General features: G+C 40.9%; 1 protein-coding gene across 1 annotated transcript in view; it reads left to right on the forward strand.

Annotated features, from left to right (window-relative positions):
* The window catches only part of luzp2 (leucine zipper protein 2), a 137624-nt gene that overhangs the window by 69044 nt on the left and 51545 nt on the right, over window positions 1-17035 (forward strand). Inside the window, exons 3-5 of the mRNA XM_079289378.1 lie at window positions 1734-1804; window positions 4463-4544; window positions 9270-9332. Of these exons, the coding sequence (XP_079145504.1) occupies window positions 1734-1804; window positions 4463-4544; window positions 9270-9332 (216 nt within the window). The remainder of the gene's footprint in view (window positions 1-1733; window positions 1805-4462; window positions 4545-9269; window positions 9333-17035) is intronic.

Raw genomic sequence — 17035 nt, forward strand, 5'->3', positions numbered from 1 at the left:
GAAAGTGCCTTTAAATATTCGACAGTATGTAATAAAAGCTGCATCTTTTCAAGACCAGTATCTGTGTGAATACCTCAGTACATAAACAACAGTAAAAAAACACACATTTGTTTCTGCAGTGTTTTACAAGTGTGCCGTTATCTACAAAAGTAAGGTTTTTAACACAGTAACGTGGACACTGAATGCTTATGGCGTTTTAATGTTTATGAATTAGCAGACTTTTGACTCTTACTTGGTTGAAGTAACTGCATCTCCTGACAGACCAACAACCCCGTTGCTGCAGTCTGAGTGATGCGTTCTCCTTTGCAGGGGGTTGGATGTTGTCAGGCTTCAGGCCATGTTTGTGGGCCAATAGAATTGTCAGAAAATCAATACAAAAAGTGTCTGCACAAATTTATTTTCCGTTGCATGTGTGTGTGTGCGAGATATGTCCCATGTGTCAGTAAAAAAAGCTCCCGCGGACTATCATCCTCCCCAGGGGCAGGCTTTGATGTTGATTCACTGCAGGCTATAGCTAGGTTGGCATCTATCTCCGCCCTGCGCCAGCATGCTGGGCAGGGCGGAGGTTGCGTTTGATCTGGAAAAGTGTGTTGTGGAACGAATCTATTCTTCAGGGGAAAAAACATCATCTCCATAAAAATAAATGAACTTTTTAAAAGAGGATCAAGTCAACAGGGAGAAGCAGTTGGTATTTCTGGAAAGATTTGATGGAGCAAGTGTTTATAACTTGACGAGTAGCCCAGAGGTGGAGGTGAGCAACGCTCGTTATTAAGCTTTGTGTGATGGGGAATTTATTCTCGGCAGCGGCTCCCGGGTGAGACGTCGTGAGGAAGTGACGACGAGAATAGGAGTTATTTTTGCCCTTCACCTGTGGATTTTGGCAACAATGTGGATTTTATTTTGAAAAATAACAGCGTGCGACATTTACACACCAGTTAAAAGTAGCTGTTTTGTTGTTTAATTTATTAAATTGCTTAAGGTGTTGTAGACCCATCCTGTGGGCCGCGACGCTTCAGTGATCTCAGGCAGCAGATCGTTGTACTACTTACTTTTAACAATGAAAAACAGGAGTATAATACCAGGACAGTGATATATGGGAAGGACTGATCCAGTGGACATGATGACGTTCTAATGTATCATCATATTCACATTGATAGTCTACTACAGAGGCGTGCTCTTCACAATTTGTAAGACTGAGCCAAGTTTGGTGTGAAATTGTGTGGGTTGTTTTATGGCAACGTAAAGTGAAGAATCAAATGACAGAAAAATCTCCAGTTATTATTTACCACCTGAAATGTTTATATACATACACACAATATATATATACATATATATATTTTTCTAACTTCAGAGTTGTAAAGTGAATATGCCTTCTCTATCGTCGAGACATGCTGTTGTTGCCTTTCTCTTCTCTGCCTCTTCAACATAAATGAACATGAAGTGAATTGAGGGACTCCTGAGAGCTTATTTCCATAAGTGTGCTGTTAATTGCCAATGATTTCATCTTCAAAGCGCAATTTAAAGAGACACTTTCTCTCCCTTTGAGTCCACGTTTTCTTAGAAGTCTGGAAATTTCTGTTCAGCTCATAACAAATTAAAATATCTTGGAGGGCTTGTAAGGCAATCAGAGACCTCACTAATCCATGATTACCCATCAGCATATTTGTTTTCTCTTGTCTGTTGTGGGTGCTTTGAACTTATTCTCATTTTGAGTGTCTTCTGCTGTCTTTTAGTTGCTGAAAAATGATGACTCAGTGGCCAAGAAGGATGTGCAGAGGATTCTGGAGCTCAGCCACAAACAGAGGTAAAGTGAAGCATCGGGGACGACTTACTCTTGAGCTACCAACAGTATCGCGCTGCTCACGCATGTCATAAAGAACGTCGGTTAGGAACTTATGACAACCGGAATCAATTTTGGCTGATGAATAATTCAAATTGAAGGCATGTGATGTTCACAATCATCACCAAGCATTTAATTACAAGTACTACATATTCGAGCCTGGGAACTCTTTCTCGATGAAGTTGAAAAGTGGAGCAACTATTCCAGGCGTGCCATAAAGAATATCTGTGTTCCATGCACTCTCCCAACACCCAATCACCGTTGTGGTTTTTATTCATTAATCTATTAATCGCGAATGCTAAACTCAATATTTTATTTGTTGGCTTGTTCTTATCTGCATCCAAAATTTGGCAAAAATTTATTTAATTAAATTAATTTAAAGATTTATTCGTACAAATAATTAGCTTTTGATACGAAAGACCTCGAGTCATACCTCTGACTAGCTTCAGCTTCATAGCAACAGGAACCAAAGCTGAGGGGAGTTCAAGTATTTTGAGCCGTCTGTTCTACCTTTGTCCCGATTGGATCACAGCACTTGTGCAACAGCAAGAAGCTACAGACCTTTAAACATTGTCTCACTCACTCACTATGACTGTTGCTGGTTATTCCAAGCTGTTGCCCTGTTTTGCTTCTACATGGCCGTATACACAGGAGGAGGCGGATGATACGTAATCCAGTCGTAAATCCTTTTTTGTGCTCGAAAAAAAGAATACGCCTGTCTGCTTTTGGTGAAAAAGCATCCGAGATTTAGTGCTTTATCTTTTTGCAAGAGGGCTGGAAAAGTGTTTACCTAAAGTGCTTCACCAGTTAGGAGTGTCTGATTAATGCTGTGTGTAATGGGATTAATGATTAGGAGTCGTTTGTGGGCTTCATGCTCTCTGAAATGTCACCCTGATTGAAGTCCAGCCTTCTGTGTGCAATACCTTGATAGCCAATCAATAGCCTATCAGCAGTGCACGGCAGCTCTCACACGTCATCCGGCTAAAAACCATAAAGCAGCAGCTTGGCTCAGTGTTGCCTACCTAGCATGTGTGAGCTGCAATCTTCTCAAAGTGTTATGAATCCAACTTTGGAGTTCCACACCTGCCAAGTGTGATTACCAGCCGTCTCCATCATGGTGGATGAAGACAGGTAATTCATTGCAAGTCATTTCTTTTTGACAACTCTTAACAGCAGTTTGATTGCTTTCTGAAAATCATTTTGCCGCCGACTGTAATGCAACGAAAATGTTTACCAACAGACCAGATACAGACGGTAGAAAACGTAACCCTTTTAAAATAGTAACAAATCATCTGACTGTGAAAGAAGCTGCCGCCTACCTTGTTGCACTCACCGGTCCTATGGTCTCCCTTTGTGCCTTCAGGGTTTATGTCAATATCACATTTCCTCTGCCGTGTCGTGTGCCTTTAAACTCACAGCCTTGCATGGAGACGGTAAATAGAGTGTTACCTCTAATTGATCCGGGCTGCCTTGTGATGTGATTTCAACAAGCGCTTTTTTTTGAACCACTGACCCACATCACTTGATTCATAATTCAGTGTGCATCGCTGTTATCTGCGCACAGGGGCATCAAACCGTACTGAAATACCCATCGCATACCAATGCATTCACATTTATGTTAACCGCATAAAGAATGCAGTGGCAGTCTTCATACAGCATGCGTAAAATCAGTGTGGAGCGCTCCAACTGCTCATATGCTGCTACATGATACCACGTAATGAATACTGTAGTGCACACCATGTTTTCTTCATACATCTCCTTATTGACATATGAGGAAAATATATACCAATACGTGTAACATTTTCCCTTTTTGATGTTTGCCTCGGCGTGTGTTTGTTAAACCGTAGCTTATCTTTGGAACAGCCAGCCGAACATCTGAAGAATAATTGGCTGCAGCTGAACTGGTAAATTCAAACAGGGAGCGATTAATAGCTTTCGTGAGGAAAGAATCAATGCAAAAAAACAAATGCTGTGACACCACAGAAGAAGAAATGTGACAAAAGTCATTAAAGACAAATGTGTGAATGTGTTTCAAAATGTTATCAGAAGCAAGTATTGTCCTCTTGTTAGTTGGGCTACAAACATTCAACATCCTATTTCACCTCCTAATTGCATTGCCAATAAGGTGGTAATGTTTGCATTATTGCATCATTTATTCCTGTTGTGAAAAATACCAACAGCTAAAATAATTATGTCCCCAAAACAAGCGTGTGCTTGATTCTTGAATTTGTGAAACTTGAAATCAAAGTTTGTATTCATCATCTTTGATGACAAAACGACCTTGTATGATTGCAAATGTCACTCATGCAAAGATCTTTGTGATTAAATCACTGTTTACTCTGTTTACGCACTTGTGAATATATTCATGCGTCTTTCTGTTTGCGCACCCCAAAACATTTGTCTAACTGCTCTAAAACATCATGAGCGTAATTTACACCAATACAAACAGAAGTAAACTGAATATACTGTTGTGAAAATTGCTTTAGACAAACAACTTTCTGTGCAAAATGGCTCTGACCAGTGGTATATTTCAGAAAGCCATTTTGTCAGAGCGGTGGGGCCTCTGGGAGCGTGAGGACGATGCGCTAACCGAGTGTTTCTCACTTTCCTCTCACTCGACAGAGAGGAGATGAAGTCCCTCCAGGCAGCCTTGCAGAAGCAGCTGGACGAGGCAAACGAGAGAGCGGAGAAGCAGCAAGCCACGGTGAGACAGCGCTGACCTGACCGTCAACATCCGGTCTCCTCTAACCAGCCCCGTTACCTGTCACACAGGCCCGTCAGTGAGCCGCGCTCATTACCCAGCAGCCAGCTCTCTCGCCTCCTCGCCACACCAGTTAATTGAAACGCTTTGTGTCCACACACCCCGACTCAAAAATGAATAAGAAGAGACAAATACCTAACAGCATGTCCTTATCGAGCCATCTCTCCATCAACAGTATCTACCTCTCCATCTACCCAGCTGCTGTCCGATAGGCACCCTGCTTTTAATTACACTCAACACAGGCATCTTAAACACTGTCTGGCAAATGGAATTCAATGAATCACTTGGTGTATATCATCTCAGAAAACTGTGAAAATGTCCAAGATGATGTATTGAAATTGCTTATTTTGTCATCAATGGAATTGCATTGCGAGGAAGCAGCTGGGATCCATGTTTACTTCCTGTCAGCTTTTGTCTTTCACATGTGAAGTGGTCGACAGCATGAAAAACAGCAAATGCAAACATTCACGGAGCTGGAACAAGAAGTGATATTTTGCCGTTTTTACATGATGACAATTATGATCATTGGATGATTGAGACAGCTGATGATTAGTTTTCTGTTGATCAACCAATTAATGAACCAACTACGGTAATCATTTCAGCTCCAGTAATTTCAATTAAAAAAATTGGCAAAATTAAACTTTTATTTAATGCACAAAAAAAATCGAACCTTGAATAAAATAATCGTGTATGGAAATGATACTCATACAGTGATTATAAAGACCCAACCGAGGCATTTGAGGTTAAGTTGCATAATGTCTCCGACTAGTTCAAGAGAAACGATGTGGAAATCCAACTCAATGGCAAATTAGAGAATATTGATGAGTTGAAAGCTGTGTGTCTTTTTAGGAGGCTTTGAGCTGAAACAAACAAATTCAATTATCTTCTTGACTCAGCATTTTCCACGGTCACAGGATAGAAAATGGGACGAGGCATTCAATGTCAGCAGAAAACGTTGCCTTTGCTCACTCCAGTAATTGTGACAAAAATAATTCATTAATGACTTTTTGTTTACACGGTCTGCTGTAATTAGAATCACTTTAACCTCTAATTAGGTCAGAGTAAGACTGCTGCTCTGGCCCCAGTTGTCAGAACCGTGGACACTGAAACGAGTGGATATCAGACAACAGAAACAACACATTATTGATCTCTTAACGTGTCTGTTCATCTCAAACACATTTTGCTTTTGTGTCTAATCATATTACCAATGAGCCACATATGTTGATGTCAAATGGATCGATCCGTCGTAATGTCGTCTCACTGAACTCCACTTCCACCAAACGTCTGCTGGTATCAACAGAAACCCGTTTAAAATGCATTGTAGCTCGTCTATGGAGATGCTGTGCTGGAAGTTGTGTTTATGCATGTGCTCTCTTACTGTATTGTCCCACTTTTCTATCCTCATGTTATTCAGAGAGACCACCTCTAGTTCTGCAACCAGACTCCTTATCAACCAATCAGCATGAAGCCTGTCGGGCAGCACTGACGGCTACAGTGCTGCTGGTGGGTTTTCTTTTCTGGGATTTCTAATATATATACTGATGCAAAGCTTTTCCTGCAGATTAAATGAGCACAGTGGCATTACGATCCACAATCAAACAATCCGCACTCTGCCGATAACATTTTAAGTGACATTCTTGCCATTTTGCTAAGACCAGTGACAAATCATTGGCTGGGTTTTATAGTTTGCGTTTGACATTCATGCTCTGTTAAATGGTATTTATCACCCTTGCTGAGATTGAAGATTAAAAAGAACACCTCGGCAGCATGCTAATGCCACACACGTTCAATAGAACAATGAAATACTGTATCTGGTTCAGAGTCCTCGTGTCCACATAGAAGTGAGTGGGAAGACGGCGCTTTCAAAAGAGTGAATCAACACGATCAATGTTGCAAGCAACTTGCTTGCAAAAACAGTTTTTTAATTATTTATTGCAGCTTCTGATGTGTAGAAACCACCAAAAGCACACACAAAGCAGTTGAGTATGCCGCGAGGTGTGGACAATGAGATTCAAGCCAATCTCTATTTCAGACAGCATTCTTCATGAGGAAGATCATTTTCTGCTGAGTATGCGTTCGGTGATGGCTGCGCATCAGAAGCTGTGGTAAATATTTTCATGGATGCAAGCAGGGGCCTCTCCAACTTATTGGTTTACAATCCTGCATTGAAAAAAGACGAAATACTGCAAATACAAAATCAATGACAACAGCTGTAACATGTTTCGAGCCTGTGATTTGACATCTTCACATTGCTTGTTTTGTTATTGCACCGAAATACGTGAAATGACCGTATTAACAGCGCATTACGTTAAGGCAACAACACTCCCTGGTTAAGTTTAGGGAAGAAATATCATGGTTTGGGTTAAAATAACTACGCAAAAGTCTCCTGGGTGAAAGTCCCGCGTTTGACCAATCCGACCACTGTGACCTCAGACTTTGCAGCGACGTAGGATGCTAGTTGACTTCCCATCGGCATTGCTGGGGCTGACAGATCAATTTCAACACATTACGTGCCACCACTAAATAATTTACTTTTAAGAGGGCGTGGCCTCTTCTGTGAGATCAGACAAAAATGGTTTCAGTCCAGATCAAACATCTAAACCGTTGAATGCAGTATCATCACATTTGGTTGAGTTATGGTGGTCGCCCTCTTTCCTCTAGCATAGGGAGACCATATCTCCAACCCCACAAGCCGGAGCACTGAAGTGTTCCACACGTTCGTGCACATGTATTTGGCCGTCCATGGACTGTTACAGTCTGTGCAGAATGCAACATGTTCATGGCCGGCTACTGTAATAAGTTAAGCAGCCTTACATGCTAAATCAAGGTGGTGGTGAGCGTCATCTGCTGCTCTTTGTAGACTCTTTGTTTGGTTGTCTGAGAAATAGTTAATTGTTATTAAGACTGTTCTAGATCGAGTTCTGGAGAATTAATTGACGGATAAATAATTGCATTGCGACATGATTCATATTTCAGACAAAATGCATCTTTGCATCTACGCTTCGTGGAGCCCAGCGCAATAGTCCCACTAACTTTCATTCTTAACATTTCAAAATCCATGAAATGATTAAAAACAATGGTTGCATTCAGCCCACTGAACTAACGATGTTTCGAGGCTGTTGTTATGTTGCACCTCTCCTTTACTCCTAAATGCTGCACCGGGATGTGTGTTTGAAAGCACTCCCGGGGGATGTGGCGGCGACTGAAAGGCGTGGACCTTGATGTTATCATGCCGTGCTTGGGGATGTGAGTCAACTGAGGCTCAGTTTACAGTTCCCCCGGGCACATAACTTGTATGAGGTCACCAGCCCCATGAATCTTTTCCTTTTTCTTGTCCTCCGGTCTATCTTGATGACCTCACTCAAGGACACGGAGTGCTTAAAAACCGTCTTTCTGCAGAATAAAAGACAGAAGGGAAGACAACACCTCGGCCTAGCTATCCCTCCCACATACTGGGAATTCATGCTTTGCAACATACGGGGTAAGCCCATGGCAGCAGTTTGCCATCTGCAGTTGCCGTTTGAACCTCTGTCTGGCTGCTGAACACAAGCCACAGGCCAGCACCAGTAAGACATGCCGAGCTCACGATAAAAGGACCGCAGTGAACAAAGATATCACTCTGCCATGATCAGCATATATGGGCTATTAGATCGGGCACACAGCGGGAAGTATGTAGTCGCTCATTGCAGGAATAAATGCCTCGGCGTATCATATTTGCCGCAGTTAAAGAACCTCGGATGAAACATTTCTGGACACGTGTTACGCTGAACTAACTTTCTGCGACACGAGAGAAATATAATACGTGACAGAGGTTTTTTTTATCATCTCGATGGGTGACAAAACAAAAACTGTGTTTTTCAATTTCACTGCAGCAAAGGGCTTCTGTGGCGCCGTCAGTTTACAGGGAACTGTGTTCATTTGTGGAAGGAGCCTCAGTGTATTGTGTAAACTCACCAGCGCGGCTCATACTGGTGAAATTAAAGACAATAAATCAGATACTTGCACTGGTTTGATCACAAGCATTCAGTACACGGAGCTAAAATACTCTTTTTATTCAATCACTAGTTAGCAAACTAGATGGTGCACGAGGACGTTCTTTATTTCTATACATTTTTTCTATCAAGTGACAGTGACTGAACATGACATCATGCCCTCTGCTTGGGGGTGTGTGTGTGTGTGTGTGTGTGTGTGTGTGTGTGTGTGTGTGTGTGTGTGTGTGTGTGTCAACCGGTGTGCTCTAGTTTGTAGTTTCCCAGGGTGCTTTGCTAAAAGACAAAAGAAAATGTGACTTTTAATTTACGTTGACCATTTACTCCTGCTTGAGTAATGTTTACTACAAACTGCAGTGCTCACCCATTGTGGCAGTAACACAGAGGCTGTGGGGTGATGGCAGCCATTGAAATGTTGGGGAAGTCTGACAACAGAGAGGGACTGACAAGGCCATTGTTGTTTCTGGGATTTAGTGATAATAGCAGACAAAGACTATTGGCTTCTGATAGTGGAGGTCTGTACACTGACACACTGACACAGATTTGTGTTTATCGCCATAATCGCGTTCATGCAATGCCCTTAATTCCACATGTACTGCCTAAACGGTGACGCTCAGAAACAAACAATGAAGCAGGGCATTCCACACGATCACGTTTCTTTTGTCTTTTCCGTCTTCAGATCAAATTTCTGAAAGTGGAGATGGAGAAAAAAACCAAAATCATCAAGGATTTACAGCAAGAGGTGAGTCATCAAAGTTTCATTTCAGGCTGGTTTCAACCCCGCATTCAGTGTTTGGCTTCACGAGGTATATATTTAACCATAAAGGAAGCATTTACTCTAATTCACTGATCAAGAACCCACTCCTGTTTTGCCTACTTCCATTTCATTTAACGATTTTGTGTGTTTGCCAAACGCCTTCTGAAAGTCTCCAGAGACTTGGCCCGAGAGCTCGTTGCTTTCAATCAAAGGTGGGCATACGCTGGCGTGAATATATCTGTTTTACCCACCACTTTCACAACACTGCAGGCGGTCTGTGATCATGATTGCGATCGCGACCGCGATGGTGAGAAATTGGTAGCTCTTCTCCTGCCTCTTCTGACGATGGAAGTCTATCTGCATGATTGTTGAACATCAGTGCAGAATAGTTCGTCGAAAAATATGTTTTTCTCTCTCTCTCTCTCTCGCTCTCTCTCTCTCTCTCTCTCTCTCTCTCTCTCTCTCTCTCTCTCTCTCTCTCTCTCTCTCTCTCTCTCTCTCTCTGATTCTGAGGGAGCTGACACCAAAGTCTGACATTTACCGCTGATGCCTTAGACAGCTGGAGGAAGAAAATAACCTCTACTGGCAAATACTATTGTAGGTGTACTGAAAATATGTGACACCACATTATCTTCCATTTGGCTTGTTATCTGTAGGAATTAAAAAAAAGGAATAAAATACAGCTACCAAGAGAACCTATTCAAAACAAAACAAGACCATTAAATGCAACACAGTTACATTAAAGATGCTTTAAGTTGGATGTTTCCTTTGGGGGCTTGTCTGTCAGCTGTATAACAGGGAAAAAATAACAAAATGAAACCTCTGCAGACCAATACTGTGTCAAATGAAATGAAATCATGCGGTGCCAGCCACTTAATTGATTTTTACTGAATTTGATAGATAAGGAAGAGCCTTTACTCGGTCCGAGGTGTCAACGCAGAGAGCCGACTTCTGAATGACGTGAGCTTTTTGACTCCACTCTCAGCAGAAATGCAAATGCGAATTTGAGCTCATTGTGACTGCATTCATTGAGTAAATACGCTTTTGAGGTGATTAACTTGTCATCTGGAACCTTAATGACACGGCAAAATACTTCGAGTACACTCATAAGTTGCTGTAAAGCACGTTATTTTCATTTTGCAAATAGCTGTGTGAACTTATGAACACATGGTGCCTTGGGTATGATCCAGATATCCTTTCTGATTATAATTAAAATATAAAAAGGCCCTATGATGTCATATTATGGGAACAGTGCTGTCTGTTTTTTTTCTTGCTTTTTGAAATGCAGGCAGGCACTTTAATAATTACAGCACAAGATCATGAGGGATGATGATGAAGAGATACTGAAAACTGCCTCGACACGTTGCTCTCTGCTTCGGTAACGTGATAAAGTGTCTCAAATGATGAACCGGATGATGACATAATGACTTCGGGTGATCAAAGTGTTTGGAGAAGTACCCGCCATGATGCAGGTGTCTGTGGATTCATCAGACGTGTGTGTGAACATCACAGCACATCACAAGAGGATCAGATGGACGGCCTTTGTGTCGCGGTCAAAGTTGATCAAAAGAAGGATGAAATTAATTCATACCTGGAGAAAAATAAAAAGGTTTATTTCTTAATTTGTGAGGTTTGATCTTTAATCCATCAAAGGTCAGAAAAATGTGTCTTTCCAAATGTTTTTTAATAAAGAAAAGTAATTCAACATGTTTAGACCTCAAGGACACACAGTGTGTTTTGTTGAGTAATGCAGATCCTGCTTCCTCTCCAGTATCTCAGTACGGTGCACTATGTAGCATCACAACCACTCAGTCACTGCTCTGGTGATATATCCTGGCAACGGGTGTCACGGTAGATCTTCACTAAAGAAATAGATCCAATGAACATTAATAGTTTCTCAAGTATAAAAGCCTTGAAACATGTTTCATTGCATTTACAAAGTAATATCTCAAGAAGCTATTTAATTTATATGAACGCCGGTGAATTTATTCTTGCGTGCTTAACTCTGTAAGAGGCAATCAGAGGTAAATGTGGAGACGCTTCCACAATCAATCAAGTCATTTTCACAGTAGGAGTTCGCACGTGTTGGTAATACTGCGAGGCAGATGGCTTTAAGTGACTAAATGACCCATCGAGGAGGCCATGGTTTCACTTTGTAATGAACAATTAGGGATTTTCTTTGGTCTTAAACAACGTCTTGATCTGGAAATAGGAGAAGTACGAAGACGCTGACAGGGAGGCATGAAGACTTTGCTTGAACTTTCTAGGTCTGAGGGCCTTCATGAAAATAATGACATATGGGTCAATCCGTGGTCAAGAGAAGTCCGGAACTTTCCTGACATCTGTGACGCTCTGGCATTTAAGTCACGGCTGCACGCAGTGGATCCCGAGAAGCATTCCCCTGCATCTATTGCACTCGTCGAGGAATAGAACATCTCTTGCGTGCAGAAACTCAAAGGTCAAAAGTGCTTCAGCATTATCATTTTGCTGCTGCAGAGTCCACTCTCTCAACTCTGCACCGCAGAAAGGGACAAATCTGACAAAACCCTTGCGTCATGACATACATTATATACAAGCAATGCTGCTGTAACCTCAAACGTCCCCGTTGGTAGGTAACTGTACATTGATCGTTTTCAATGACGTTTGATACTAATCATTTATTTCTATCTGTTATAATTCAACTCTTAAAAGGAAATTAAAACTGCATTTTTTTTTCCAAGGCCAAAATGAACAAAACAGTATGTTGTTGTAGACAGTGTGAATAATGAATGAATGAATGAATGAAATTTATTTATAGAGCGCTTTTCACAGACATGACATCACAAAGTGCTTAACAGCAGACATTTAAAAACATAAAAAACCACAATGTGACCCTAGGGTCAATAAATTACATACACAGAATAAAATTAAAATTAAAGTAAATTAAATTTAAAATAAATAAATAAATAATAAAAAATATGTTAAAATTAAATAAGAAAAATTAAAACATATAATATGGCCCGTCGTGTTCCAATTACAGATACAGTGCACTCCTTGCAACCGGCTCAAATAAAAAATAGTATTTCCTTGAATATTAACATGTCTGAAAGCTTCGATTATTTTATGTTCATCTTAAACCTAAGAATATTTCACACGTAGTTTCCATCATATTCGATACTCTGGTACTGATACGAGAGCCCGGAAGTAAATCCAAACGGTTTTAACGTTCAGCTTTTTTATACTATTTTAGAGAGCTGATTCGACTCCATGATGATCTGCAGGCTGCAGTTTACTGCATTATACTGAGAGGCCTTTCTAATATTTCGTCAACCACATTTGTATCGATAAAGGTTGACGAAACATTACAAAGCTCTCTCAGTTCAACAGAAATGATAGAAACTATACATCACAAGCTTAATGACGGCAGGATTTACTGCAGGGCCTGTTGCGCTCGACTGCATTGAATTAGTGTGTAAACCGCCACTCCCAGCTGAACCCTGAGTATACAATATACATCCTGTATTGTTCTAATGTGACACCATTACTCAGACTTGTGATTCTGTGGCCATGTAATGTGTACAACAATTCCTGATAGAGCTGAAATGAACACTTGTAAAGCTAAGCATTCCCTTTGTTTACACCGGCATGTGTTTTTTTATTTGCATTTCACAGTGAACTGTGCCGTGGTGTCAGCGGGGATGCTTTATGGCTGCCATCCACTGTGAAGTCATTATCAATGATTTGCTTTCAGGGCTTATTATGAGTATTTTGACGGAGGGTGATTCACAGACCGACTTGGATCCCGCTGGGATTCATCAGGTTCTCACAGAGCATTGTAATAGACAGCTTTGCCACACACTCAGCTCCTTGCTGCTGATGCTGATGCTCTTCCGTCCAAAACGGCTTCCCGTCATTGTCTCCTGCCTTTCATGTCTTCCGGATGTAATTTGTTCCCCGGCTAAACGGCAGAAAGAAATCATGCATCGGGGCATTTACTGGATCTCTCAGTGATACTCGCACTGGAAAAAAGAAAAAGTGAGAAAAAACTGAACTCGGCCGAAAACGGCATCATTATGTTTGTTAAACGGGACAAAGACAAAACAGATGAAACCACTGAAGTTAATAGCGGTTTAATATCATCGTCTAGCAAGTCATGTCGTTGTCGTTTTTATTAGAATTACCACTGATTGATGGTATGAAGTTACTTGTTCATGATCTTCAGAAAGTGCTAAATTGCAAACATTCATTTCAAAATGTTCAGTTGTATTGTTATTTAAAGTGCAACAGAGGCACAAATAAAATGAGAAAATGGTAGGATGTACTCTAATGTGCATAACACATTAAATCCATCTGTGACTGTTCTCATAGTGGGGCAGTAAACGCCTGAATGTTCTGTCTTGTGAAAAAAGGAACTGATAATAATGACCCATTGTCTCGTTATATCTCCACACGATGCATTAAGCTGCATGGCATTTCTGGCTTGGGGAATAAATGGCCTCATTGCTCCTCCACCACTATATTACTCAACATCTGAATAGTCACTGCATTATTAACACAAAGACGCGCTCAACGCCATCGAGGCCCCATCAGAACTAATTCCACACATATGATCATGCATTGCATTGAGTGCTGACAACACTGGAGGGTTTACGTGAAACAGAGCGCGGCGGGTGACGGCATGCCATGTCAGTCCTTTGCACTGAGCAGACAGGGCGAAGTACACCTGATCGATTGCGCTCGCGTATCGGAGACAGCGGGCCCGACCTTGTTACGCAACAGCGACGGTGGACCTGACACCCGGCGAGAGTGACGGCGTTTATTGTAAATGAACCAGGTGTAGGTAGATGACAATGACGGATGAGAAGTGCAGTAACGTGTTGTGTTTTTACATAATTACCTGTATAGCTGACAATGTAATGCATCAGTTATAAACTGCATGTTTGGTGGTGTGGTCGGCTAAAAAGAAAAAGGCTATAATCATTATCATCAGTCACCAAACCCCATCATTCCAAGAGTGGACGGTATACAGGAGTGGTTGTACAGCTTGTGGCCCTTGCTTGCAGGTTGCATTGCACTACAAATTGTAGAGGGTTAGCCACGGACAAAATGTCTACATCCCAAATGTGAATACGTTTTAGAGGCATGATGGTTTAAAATCATCCAGTAATTCACAAGAAGAAAGACTCAAGCAAAGTCTACGAACTAAACTTCTTGCAAGAGAACAGGCTGTTCTTGTACTCTTTGTTGCTATACTTATTCATATACATCCCACAAAATCAATTTGCTTGTGATCCACGGAATCGTGAACGAGGAAGTATGAATAATGATACGTCGGTGTAGGGAGGAGGTCAGGGAGGAGGTCAGGGTGGATGGGTCGGTCGAAACAAACGGAAATTGACCCATGTTGCTGGAGAACGCGTGAAAAGTGATGAATTATTTTTCAAAAGGAATCATACAAACCGTTGCATGAGGATACGTTGAACAGAAGAGATATATTTTTCTGCCCGCTGTCAATACTCTCATGACCTGAAGAAGGTTGCGAACCTTTCACTGGGAGGAATCAACGCTATGGCTAAGTTATGCGCAGTATTTTTTAATGTATGATTTTTTTTTCCTTCATGTGAGTAAATTAAGTTTCTTCAGATTCTAAAAGAAGGTCAATATGTTGCCCCCTGAAGCATGTGGAACCAGATGTGTGCAGCTCAGACTGCAGACTTGTGTTTGTGCTCTCAATACTAAAATTAAACAGCCACGACATGGTCGTGCACCGAGCATGAAATCTTAAACAGTACATATGATGCGGATGCAAATTTGATGATCATTATATTCCTGCGCCTGTTGAATAATGTGAAAGCATGTGAGCTCGTGAGCTAACGGTCAAGCTAAAGATGCAGGAAATTGAATTGTCTCCATGACGACACTTGATGTGCAGCGCAAAAACACAGACGTTCTGCAAAACGTCAAATAGCAGCTCAACATCGCCGCCGTTTATTCTGACTTTTCTCAAGGAAGTCCGGATGCATGGGCATTTCATTGAGATGCAAATAAAATCCCAACAGCAGATCCATGTGCCTTTGCTTGCTACGGTAATATGCAAACAGAACACGCAATGTGAAAGTAGCACAAGAATCTCACAGCCTTAAACTATGTGATTGAGCCAGATGTCTGCCCATCCAGCCTTCTGGTTCTGTGTATCTGTTGGCATTTCTCTCTTCCACAATCCTTTTGTAATTGCGTTGATTCTATGACTGCGTATTAGGCCCATAGGTTGAAAACAAGACTACATTTTGGAGCCCAGGGGAACGGGGTAATACTCGGACAAGAAATGCACAGAATTTCCAAAATTATAGTCGTAAATTTACAACAATAAACATGGACATTGGGCGAAGGCAGGCTAGACCCTGGACAGGTCGCCAGTTTATCGCAGGGCACATATAGATACACACAAACATTCACACTCACATACGGGCAATTTTGAGTCTCCAAATAACCTAAACTGCATGTCTCTGGACTGTGGGAGGAACCCAGAGGGAACCCACGCTGCCGCGGGGAGAAAGTGCAAACTCGTGCTGTGAGGTGGCAGTGCTAGCCACTACTACACCGTGCAGCCCATATATATATACACATATATATATATATATATATATATTGTCGAGAAGAGTTGAGCTCACAGAGAAAGCCCCTATATATATATATATATATATATATATATATATATATATATATATATATATATATATATATATATATATATATATATATATATATATATATATATATATATATATATATATATATATATATATATATATATATATATATATATATATATATATATATATATATATCAGTTCTGGAAGAAACTAAGCCATCGGTTCAGGTTTAATAATTGCCTCACTGTGAATGTGGTGAATAGTGGTCTTCTTTAGAGATATGTGATTTATTTGCTCCTTAATGCAGAAGATGTCGTTTTGATTTGTTTGTCTCTGCACAAAGAAAAAGTAATTTATTTGGCATTCACCGTTTTCTTTTGCTGTGCTATTATTTCGCAGAATTAAATAAAACCCTGTATCTACAAAACACAAACACTTTGGAAATTGTTCTTTACATTTTCAGGATGCAAAACTTTCTTACAGCCAATGAATAAAGCGGCGTTAAGTGTACACCAAGTAGCAGGAGTAGTTTTGCAGTGAAAGTCTAGGATTTAGATGAGCGGTCTGGATAATACCTGCAGTGGATTTGAGTGTTTTCATGATCTGGGTTCGTCTGCAAAAAAGAAAACAGTGTCTTGTATCGCAGAGGCTGCTGTGCTGGAGATGTTTTCTGGCATTGTTCGTTGATTCATTATCAGCAGGGCCGCTTATGCAAGAATTGACGTCAGGCGTTTGTGAACCCGTTCAGTTTTGTAATGTCGTGTTTTTAGTTCTATTTCCTTTATTAGAACTGATAAGCCAGAGCTAAGGGATTGGCAAACAGAATTAGGCCTTATTAAATCCCTGTGTGAACTAACATAATGTATTCCACAGTGATTTTGCACACAAACACAGAAAACAAATCTAAGCAGTTTATGGGGGAAAGAAATGCTATTTAGAGAATTTTCAAAACCATGAAGTACAGTCATCCAGCCAGAGCTTGTCTGTAATGAAATCTGGAGTTGCCGGTAAACCTGAAAGCAGAATGTGTTGGTTCAGTGTCTTGTACTAACAGGA

The sequence above is a fragment of the Melanostigma gelatinosum genome (genome assembly GCF_949748355.1).
Source record: "Melanostigma gelatinosum genome assembly, chromosome: 2".
In the NCBI taxonomy this organism is placed as follows: Eukaryota; Metazoa; Chordata; class Actinopteri; order Perciformes; family Zoarcidae; genus Melanostigma; species Melanostigma gelatinosum.